Here is an 11,069-nt window from a genome sequence, read left to right on the forward strand (position 1 = left end):
TTAATGTGCTAAAATTGTCCAGTCTAAAGCACTGAAGATATTTTAGTATGTGTAAATAAATAGCTTATGAAGTGGTTCCATTGCAGTGAAGAAGCCTACGGGCTGCAGAAGTGTTCCATCTTCTGCCATTTCTCTTACCTGCAAGTTAAAGCATCTAAAATTGCCAGGAAACAAAGGCATAACTCATGCAGCAAAAAGATGTTTTGCATTTCTGATTCTCTGAGCACCTCTGTCAGGTTGTAGATGTTTTTGTTTCTTGTGTTCTTTAAAAGATTTCTAGTATACTTGCTGGCTTTCAGGCGTCATGCTAGTGACCTCGATTGGCACTCTTAAATCACCCCTTACTGTAATTGTTTTCTTTCTTTGGGGATTAAGAAGTGTGTGAAGTAGTAGCTCAGCAGATCCTTTTGAAGTATGCAGACATCCTCAAATTTTGAGTGTCCCAGTTCTTGGTGCATTTGAGCGTTTCACCTTTCTTAAGAAAATGGTTGACCAGGAGGCTCTAGTATTGCTAAATGTTTCTGTGTGTACCAAAGGTGCTGAAGAAATATGTATGAGTTGCAGTTTTTTAGCCTAAAGAAATGGGAAGGATTATTCTAGTGCTTCCAGTTCCCCTTTTCATGTGCATTGACTAGCTTTAGCCCTTTGTTTCTGTATTTTGTGGTTGTTGTTTCCAGGGGAGGAAGTCATAGCAGAAGTATAGCTTAACTGTTTGCTGGAAGGTTTACAAAAATTACGTAAGTGATGTGCCCAAAGTACTGAAGATGTATCTGGATTCTGTTTCTATAGTTTAAATGAAATCACTCTAATAATGTAGTGGTTGGGTCCTATATGATACATAGATTTTGACAAAATTATCTTGGGGATTGCTGTGAAGAGAGATTTTTGAAAAAATCTAAATGACAGCCAAAAGAATACTATTTAAATTCAGAGATGGAGTTGGAGGGAAGTACTCAAAATCTGAATTTGCTCTTGAGCACCCAGCTTTCCACCCAATACAATATTTTTGTAGGGAATTTACGGTGATGAACAATAAAATGTTAAACAATTAAATTGGGTATTTAGTGTTTCTAATTTTTCCAATGACTACTTATCTCACCAACATGAGAGTTTTGAGAGAACTGCAGTCTGATCTTTTATCCTTGTACTAGGATGTAAGTATCCTTGCATCAGAATCCATCCTGAATGCTGAAAGTGACATTTTATACAATTGGAAAGGTATCTGTTCTGCAGTCCTGGCCACAGTTGCTTTTGAGATGCTGATGAAAACAATTGGCTTTTAATTTTCACTTATTTTTCTTGTATGTGCAATGAGATCTGTAATTACCTTCACAGAGATACTAGGATGCCGATTTTGATAATACCTACAGTCTTCAGACTGATACTGTCAAAGCCCACAAGGCTCTATACCTCAAAATAACCTTGAAGACAATAAAAAAGGAAATGCCACAGGAGTTTTAAATGTTTGGCCTTTGTAGTCTTAATTACCTTAGAATTTGCAGATTATGTAGTTCTGCGTGAGTGTGGTAGAAAGAACTAACTCTGAATTTCCTTCAGGGAAATGGCCATGAGAGGGATTTCATGGATGATCAGAAAGTATATATTATGGATGTGTACAATAGATATATTTATCCGGGGGATGGATTTGCTAAACGTAAGTATAATTAAAATTCATATTCCAGAATGTGAAAGAATTACTGTAATAGTGAACTCATTTACTAATAAGTCTCCTTGCAAGTATGTTAACTAGTTTTTTTTTTAAGTTCACGTTGAACATACCACTTTAAATGATTTTCTGATATATCACAATAGTGTTAATTCTGTAGCTTTCCCTCACTTATTCTAGAATGAAGTGTCTTCCTTCATTTCTGGGATGAATTTCTGGAACACAAAGTGTGGGCATTGGGTGGACAAAAAAAAAAGGCATAAGCATCCCTTTATTCACGTATCAAATGGTAACATTTCTAATGGATGAGTTAAGACCAAATCAAAGAAAGCCTTTGTTAGGAAATTTGAAATATCAAATTTTAGGGGACCGGGAGGTGAATCTGGTGTTTGCCCTTTGTTTCTCAGTTATTCCTTCAATATGTTTTTCTGAGTTCTTTGCTTTTATACATAGTGTCCGTTAAAATTGGTAGCAAATTAAATTCGCTCTAGTGTAGATACACATTGTATGGTCCTATATAGCAATTCAGTTACTGTTTCTTACTTACATATGCTTGAAATCATTTTCTACATAAACTCAGAGGGCTTTTGGGGTTAGGCCTTCTTATCATTGAGGCAGATTGTGCTTTCAAAGCTGCTGAAATGATGGGATTGCTACAGATTCTGTTGGAGCTTTTTTTTTTTCCTGGGGGGGAAAAAGTGTTATGAGCCACATCTGTGACAGTCATAGAAGTTACTGCTTGAAGAGTCTTTCTGTTGTGCCTGTTTTTGAGCTGCACAGAGGTTTCTTCTGTGTTTCTCCTGATGACCTGGGACTTCTCAGGTGCCAGCTGTTCCAGGTGCAGGCCTACCCTGGCAGCAGTACTGTTAGAATGGATCCTAGTTTGATTCAATTCTCAGCCCTCTCCTGTGAAGTTGGCAGTACTACCACTCCCTTACTGCAGATGAAGCATGAGGTGCCGAAAGCTGTGGCCAAAGGCACATGTAGTTAGAGTAAGGGTGCCTAAATAAGAATTCACTAAATTCTTTAAAAATTATCATGCTAGGTGGCTGGTTGAAAACAAAATCAGAGAGGGAGCCTTTTGAAGGGAGATAGAGGTATGACCTGAGAGTTTGAATCCTTAATGGAAATCCTTAACTGCTCTGTCTCTCTGGATCTCTTACTTGTGTTCTCCCCCCTTTATTAGAGAAGACTATTCTGTACATTTTTCTCCACTTCATTAGGGAAAAAAAAAAAAAAAGACTGACACTGCCTAAGGCTTAGCCCTAAGGATCATCATGCTGTTTCCCTGAAAAGAAATGTTTTAGAATTACACAGAAACTTAGGAGGAAGATAAATGTGAAAAAAGACTATTTCTATGAACAGTGGGCATAGAGGATTGACAGCTGAAACTCAAAATTCAGGCCTTCAAAAAGCATTGCTGGTGGTTTGGGTGTCATTTTACCTGTGCTCAGAACTGCAGAATTTTATTCACAAATTAGCAAGAAATGGATGAAAGGGTATGAAATGCAAAGAGGTGTTGGTTCTAACCTCTAGGTCCATCACTGTACATCAGTAGTCACTCTGATCTGGGTAACAACTAATCAGTGTAATTCTGTTTTTTTTTTTTTGTGTTGGAGATGAAGTCAAGATAACTGCAGCAGTATGGAATCTTATTCCTGTTTGTCTCAAACTTATGGTTTTACTGGAATGACACTTGTTCGTTCCCTATTCTAATGCATTTACCTCCCTCTTAAAGTTCTCTCCAGCTAGCAGAATCTTTGCCTTGAAGAGGCTCTAGGTGCTGGTCAGAACAGCACAACTTTGCAGACTTTTATAAATACTTATATAACAATAAGAGAAGAATTCAGGAGAAATAAATTATGGAAACTAATGTTTGCAGTAAAAATAATGGAAAGAAAAATAACGCTTTGCTAATGTTGAACAAAGAAAGCAGGGAGATACTACCCAGCAATCACTGGGACAAAAAAGTGTCATTGTGTGTTGAATTCCTCCATGCACACTTGGTGGGTTCTGAATCCACACTTAAGATTTAGAGCTCCAAATCATTTAAGTCAAGGCATAGGATATGCTGAGGTGGAGGTTGTATCTTGAAATACCTTTGACATAATTTGATTAATTCACATTTCGCGTTACTCACGACTGCCTAAAGGCATGGAAAGCTAGGCTTTATAACCTTGGACTTCTTTCCTCTTCTGCCTTCTCAACTCTTCTTTTCTACTTCTAATGCTTTCCTAGAAGCATTGCAAATAATTTGATTTAAATTAAGAATAGATATTTGCTCCTTCTATTAGGATTATAAGGTAAGAACATTAAATTGGAAATGCTTAGGGCAAAGCTAAATCTTGTTATGCAGAAAGCAGTTCACGTACATTCATGATCCCTTGCTGTTAAGTTTTCAGGGTTGAGATAAAAATAAAACATCTTAATTTGTCTCAGTGATATTTATCTTGTGTTTTTCTTTCCAGCTGTTTCTCTGCAAAAACAATTCAGTGTTCTCTTATGCTCTATTCAGATTAATTAAATGATTTTTTAAATGCTTTCTTTGCTGATTGGTAAATGGATTTGTATATTGGTCACTTCTCAGTAACATATTCTGCTTGTGTTTTAGAGATTTTTTTTTTCCTGCATTGAATTCTGTCTTCAATGGAATTTTTTCAAGGTCACCGAACTTGCATTTGCTGCAAAAACAAATAGTTGAATAATGTTCTTTAATAAAAGATTCTGTGAAAATGTAGTGTATTTACAAAATTTCTGGAAATGTCTTTTTTCATCACTTACCTAAGTCTTGCTTTTTTTTTTCCAAAGCGATCCTTTGTTTGTTCAGTAACACTGAAACTTTTTTAGGTGCCATAAAACGCAAGGTGGAATTAGAGTGGGGTACAGAGGACACAGAATATCTTCAGAAGGTACATACTCACGTGGAAGGAGCGTTAAATGAACTAAAACCTGACATCATTGTTTATAATGCTGGGACTGACATCCTGGATGGCGATCCACTGGGGGGACTTGCTATTTCACCTCAGGTTTGTATAATACTAAAATACATTCAGACTCTCACTCTTCACTAAATACTGAAGGCGCTCCTGAGAGCGCATTACTTGTGGCAATTTGTTAAGTGAAAGCAAGACCCATAACTCAAAGTAAAACCAAAATGTTTTTCTGTTACAGGTGCATCTCCGTTGCTCTTTTACCATATGTTTTTAGTTGTCTTTTTCTAGCTCTAAATATTTCTGTTGTCATGTGCCTGTTTAAGTATGATATATTTTTCTCTCAAAAATTTTCTCTCTAAAGTATACAAATTTTGAACAGGCAGATAGTGTTCAGAGAGGTGTGTGTTTTCACAGTGCACCTAGCTCTTCTTTTTCTTATGGTTCTGCTCTTGCATCTGGTTCTTTCTTTGTCTCTTTTCCCCTCATATAGCACATTTGACATTTTTGTCACCTGCCCCCAGTATGTATCTTACATGTAACTTCCTCTGTGGCACTCCTGTTTGTTTTGAACTGTTCTTCTGGTGTCTTCCAGGTCTAGCAGTTTGTGCAGCCTGTCTGTGCTCTTAAGAAATTAACGTTTTTTCCTCTTTCACCACTCATTTCTCTCCAGCTATCACTCCGTTTTTCAGTTCAGTTTACCTGTACTCCCCAATCTAGTTTCAGATTTAATTTTTATTCGTTCTGTGTAGCTGCATAGAGGTCTTCACCTTCCTGAGATAGTGACAGATAGGCGCTTTTGTCAAAAAAAAAAAAAAAAGACAGCTCATCCTCCTCAGACAGCTTATCAAATCTGCCCTTGTTCTGATATTTGAATTTTTTTTTTTACTGTCTACTAGTTCAATACAGGAAAAAATGCTTTATTGATTTGTGAACTCTCAGAATCCTTTCTAACCGAGCCATCATTTGATCTGTTCTGTTTTGCAGTGCTTTAGTTCTCAAACGCTCTTCTACAGAGCTCTAGTTCCATACTGGTTTATGTTGCCTTTCTGATACAATTCCTCATTCTTCTTGTCTGTCACTGAGCAGCCTGTCGTTGCTTTCTGACTCATTGCAAAGTCCCTGATGGGTTGGGGTGGAGGAACTTGGGAACTGTTTGGAATCGCCAGGTATTGTTTCTGTGGCTGTATAAAAGCCTCTCTGGATGAGAAAAGAAGAGCTGAGAGGCTTGGACTTGTTTTTCAGATTGGAGAGGATACTGCCTGAGGTGTAGGATCTCGTGTGGTGGAACGGAGCTTTTTGGGAAGCAGTGGCCATCAAGAGAAATGGAAGCTGGTGATACATAACAAATACTTAGACGTGCCCTTTCAGATTTCTTCCAGGGTGGAACAGTGTTAATCATCAAGAACCATGAGTTGCTGTAACCTGTTGTATGCCATACAGAAGAAGAAAGATATAAGATGTAGGGAGGAGGGAAAAGAAGGGTAAATGATCCTTCTGGTCACAGGCAGAGATGAAAGGCAGCGTGTACCATTTCTCTCTGCAACCGCTGGTTCAGGTGCCTTCTTTTCTCTCTGATCTTGTTGGCTTAGGGAGTGGATGACTTGTTTCACCACATTTGAAATCCCAGTCTATTAGAAATGCCAAAAATGTAGGCATTGACCCTTGAAAGTTCATCTCTTCAAGGCTCATGAGTCCATGTCCTCAGTTGTAGATATTGTTTGTGTTTTTAAAGTCTTGCTATAGTGCTAATTATATGCAAAGTATGCCTTCAAGCTATTGCCAGAAAATGTGATATGTAGCAGGTAAGTCCCTCTTAATTTTGTAAATTACAAGCGTGGCAGGCTGTCATTTTCAGTTGATTTATTTTCTTTTCTGGTAACAAGCAGATGCTGGGAGTAAGCCTATGTCTTTTTCCCTCAGTTTTTCCAGGATCGGCCACTAGAGATCTTGGAGGAGAAATGAGGCACTTAGGTTCCCATGAATAGTGACTGCTTCTAGTTCTTGTGTGGGATAGCATTTGCTGATTCCAGTGATGGTTCCCAGGGGATGTACAGCTTGTTCTATAATTCTGTTATTTCCTTTAAGGATCTGTTCCTAATATAATTCTTCAGTTTCCTTTGTCTTGATTTTCTGTTATTAGTCCTTACTCCTACTCTGTTCTTTTGCAGAGTTGTGTCAAACTATACAGAAACTATTACTGGTGCATGGTTTTACAAAATATTTTTCAGCTGCGTTTGAATATTACTCTTTTCCATCTGTTCGTGGTCAATTTTTTAGAAACTTTTATTTCCTGGGCAGGAATTCTTACAGGAATTTATACTAGGCAACTTCTATCTATTGTATCCTCTAAAACCAAGACAAAGATTTTGTATTTGTTGTTTTTCAAAGGATTTTGCACATGAAGTTTCTAACAGGGCTTGTAAATTATTATTTTTTTGTTCCTAATATAAAATGTAGGGCTTAATTGCTGATTAAGCATTCCATACTGCAAATCCATAAACAATAGACTGTCTATTAGAACTAAAACGTCATATTTGTATCACTTTTTTTTTTGGTAACTATTGTAAACATGCAGGGAATTGTGAAGAGAGATGAAGTCGTATTCAAGGCTGCCAGAAGCCGCAGAATCCCGATCCTGATGGTGACATCTGGAGGCTACCAGAAGAGGACAGCACGGATTATTGCTGATTCTATCCTCAATTTGCACAACCTGGGGCTTATTGACAAGGAATTAGTGGCCAGTGAAGCTGAAAATTCCAAGGTAGAAAAGATGATTAGGGACTCCGTTACAGACTTAACCAACTTGTCATTGTAATAGTAAGTTACTAAATTTTAGGAAAGAAAAATACTGTTTTAGGAGCAGGAAGTCTTCGCATCATTATCAAGGTTAATATAAGAAATTCAGAAAGGACTCGGCTTGCCTTTAAAGTAATGTATTGCAGATAACACACGGTTGCAGATTAACTGTGTTTAACCTCTGAAACTATCTTGAGCAAAGGCAAACAAATCCTTTTGAGCTAATTTAGATGTACTCAAGGGGACCTTATTTCAGTTTATAATATTACTGTAGAAAGCTTTAATTGCTTCTTATTGTTATAGGTAGTCTATTATATTGAAAGAACTATGCAGTTGTTATCCAAAGACTGTCCCAGACCTATTTCACATGATACGGTTCTGACAGTGGTGGGAGTAATCTGGACTAAACCTATTGGCATTTTTCTTAAATACTGCATTTATTGCTTTTGTGTGTGTGTTCTGCACAGTCTTCAACTGTCGATTTAACACTAGTGTGCAATACTATGGAAAATGGTTCAGTTGCTTGGCTTTTAAGCCACAGCCTATTAGAATGGAAGTTCATTAATTTGTATTTTATTCTTATTGATGATAGTGACTTGATAGTCTTTTAAACAGATCTGGAAGTAGAATATGAAATATCTTTGGCTTCTTATGCAAATGAGTGGTAAGGGCTCAACATTAAGTCTGATTTTTGCCTCTCTTAAAATGAGGCCTGCATATAAAAAGCAATAGTTACTATGCATCGTAAATCAGATTAAAAAAAACCTACTATAAAATTTAAACTAATATTAGAGTTCTGAGAATTCTAGCAGAAAACATGTAGAAATAGAATACCTTTTGTTATCACATCATGTATGTGATCACACATGCTTGTCCTGTATAAAAAATTAAGAGTAAATTTTTGATTTTTTTTCCCAATTAGTGCTTTTTAGTTGCTTGAAGATTAGTGGTAGTCATAGCTGCATAGCTGCAGTTGCAGTAACCAAGTTGTTCACATTTAGAAGTAAAAATACTGTGAAATTTCTACATTAAGCTAATTTAATAACCATATATGAGAGCTTCTAGGAGGTACTGTAATTTGAGAGCAAAATAATGTATTCAGAAGCAAATTTGGTACATTATCTCTAAAGATTGTTTTATTTAAGTTGGTATACTTTGCAGTAAGTACTGTTTGTAGCATTGGGTCATAAATGTACTAAAGTGTATATTTTGCAAGAGCTTTTTTTAACTTCCGAGTATTCACTGATTTGTAGTACAAGTTTAATGTTGTATTTCTGTGAAGGGACACCAATATTTTCCTTGTAGTAGAATTGGTACGTAAGTTATTTAAGGAATGTTTAATTCTAATCAGAATACTTACCTCAATTGTTATTTTTAGATTTATGGGGTTTGTTAATTGTAGCAACTTGCACACTTGCTATAAATATCTGCTTTAAAACAGAATTGGCATATTGCACTAATCTTGAGTTGCAACACTGTTATTAAAAGGCACTTTTAAATTTCTTACTATATGGGTGGTCAACGTACAACTAATGTTGAGATTTATTTTTTCTATACTGTCTGTGTTACTGAAGGATGTTGCTATTCTTTCATATAATTTTTATAAAATTATAAACTATGTTTCTATGAACTAAACCCCTGTAATAGTACCATATGGTCTTTTCCAAAATACATTGTGTTTGTGTTTATATGTTTATTTTTCCTCAGTGGAGATTAAAATCATGTTGAATATTGCTAATTGACTTTCTTCACTCTGCACATATTTTTGCTGTCAAAAATTTTGAATGGAACACTATTAGAAAGACAGGAAGATACATTTTTTCATAATTAAAATGTAGCTAAAACTGCAGCGAGTCTTAGGGCTGGATAGTTCAGCGTTCCTCAACAGTGGAGGACTTCGGAGTTAATGTGTTCACCTCATAAAGTGAACTTGGGAGTTTTGTATCCAAACACATTTTAACAAGTCATCAAAAGGTGTTGATCTGGAATTAGAAGGCAACTTTATATTCTATTGCCTATATTATAACTCCTATTTTAATTATTTTATTACAGGTATTGAACTGTAAACTAAGATTCTGTTAAGACTGAAACAGTTTTTAGGCCTTTTTTCTGAAATTACTGGTTTATAAACTAAATATTTGCAGAAGAACCTATTAGCTTTCAAAGACTCGTGTAAAACTTAATGATCATTAAATAACTGTCGTGGCTGCATTTTGTGTTTGGCAAACACAACTCATTCATACTTTTTAATTTTTTAATTTAGCGTAATACTAGATTTTTGTCAGAAGCAGAAGTTGAATTCCCACATGTTAAAAAGCTATGCCAAGACAAATGTCAACAGCTCCTCGAAAAGAATTGATGAAACTGTTTCTAAGTTGAATTTAAACTTCAGATATTGTATGATTCATAAATAATGTAGTGTTATTATTAGGCAAAGATGCGCTGAATATTTTTTCATGGAAATATTTGCAGGTATTGACAACCATCAGAATTTTTTACTTCAGTAAAAATTTTTGTGGAACACAAAGAGCTATGAGGCACTTAGGATAATGCTGTATAGTCAGATTTTGTTGAGAAAATGGGAGGTTTTTTTGGTTTTGTTTTTGTGTTGGGGTCATTTTTTTTTAATTGCAGTTGTAACTATAAAATCTTCCCATAAAAGGGAGGAGTGTTTCAGAACTAATACCCGAACTTATAACAAAAAACATGTCTTGAAGTAAGGCTGGTAGGTCCTCTTTCATAATAAGACAATGGTTCTGACTCAAATTATTGAAGAAAAATTAGGCTTGTCTAATAGCTTACAGTTAATGTACAAATGAGTTTCTGCTTAGTTGTCTACCGTTGAAATGTATTTAATAAAACCTGAAGAGTTGATGCTGTCATACATCTGATTTGACAGTTGGTATGTTGACTTCCAAGCTTTTGACTCTCTTCTTTTACAACCCAGGTACAGTGCAGAAGTTGGCGTTTGAGGCACTAGGCATTGTGTTAGCAGTCTCATACCGATTACATTTTAGCCTTAGCATTACATTATTACATGGTAGTATCACCTTCTTTTAACCTGAAGGTCAGTAGATTTTTATTTTTTTTTACTTTGATTTTTGAACATCCTGGATTCTGAAGTCCCAGACTTATAAGAAAATTTTTGATAAATGCTGTTGTCAGCTGTAATTGTGATAGAATGTGGAGTTTAAGAACATGAGTTGGTAGTCAGCTTATTGTGCGCAGGGCGGGGAATATGTATGTTTGGTAAATAATACCTGTCTGGGCACCCTGGTTCCCTACTCCTTGCTGGTCTTCACAGCTCGAGAAGCCTAATGGTTCTGAAACTGCCCCTGACCTTGTCCTGCTGTCCGAGGAAGTTGTTCACCAGTGTTACTGTCCTCTCATGTGCATACAAGGTACGCAGTTCTTTTCAGTGCTGGCTGCATGCTTTCTTGTGGTCTGTGAAGCGGCACAAATGTCTTGTACCTTACATATTGTGCTATATAACTTTGTCCTACATGCAACATAGCGTGGGGAGCACACTGACAAATCCAGATGTAGTAAGTTAGTAATTTTGGACATGCTGTTTTGCCAGGAGCTGCAGGAGCATGCTGAGTTCAGAAAGCTGCTGGGTCTAGGGTCTCGGTACTGTGTGCTGTGCCAATTGTTGAATAATTGGAAATACTTTC

General features: G+C 36.3%; 1 protein-coding gene across 4 annotated transcripts in view; it reads left to right on the plus strand.

Annotated features, from left to right (window-relative positions):
• The window catches only part of HDAC11 (histone deacetylase 11), a 44,659-nt gene extending 35,522 nt beyond the window's left edge, over positions 1-9,137 (plus strand). For 3 of the 4 annotated variants that reach the window (XM_048046185.2, XM_067002873.1, XM_067002874.1), the window contains exons 8-10: positions 1,558-1,654; positions 4,514-4,692; positions 7,175-9,137. In XM_048046185.2, coding sequence (XP_047902142.1) covers positions 1,558-1,654; positions 4,514-4,692; positions 7,175-7,414 — 516 coding nt within the window. In that variant the 3' untranslated portion in view covers positions 7,415-9,137. Of the gene's footprint in view, positions 1-1,557; positions 1,655-4,513; positions 4,693-5,841 lie in introns of all 4 variants that reach the window. The other variant, XM_067002875.1, reaches the window with a different exon arrangement.
• The last annotated feature ends 1,932 nt before the right edge of the window (positions 9,138-11,069 follow it).

This window comes from Anser cygnoides, chromosome 10 (genome assembly GCF_040182565.1).
Source record: "Anser cygnoides isolate HZ-2024a breed goose chromosome 10, Taihu_goose_T2T_genome, whole genome shotgun sequence".
Classification (NCBI taxonomy): Eukaryota; Metazoa; Chordata; class Aves; order Anseriformes; family Anatidae; genus Anser; species Anser cygnoides.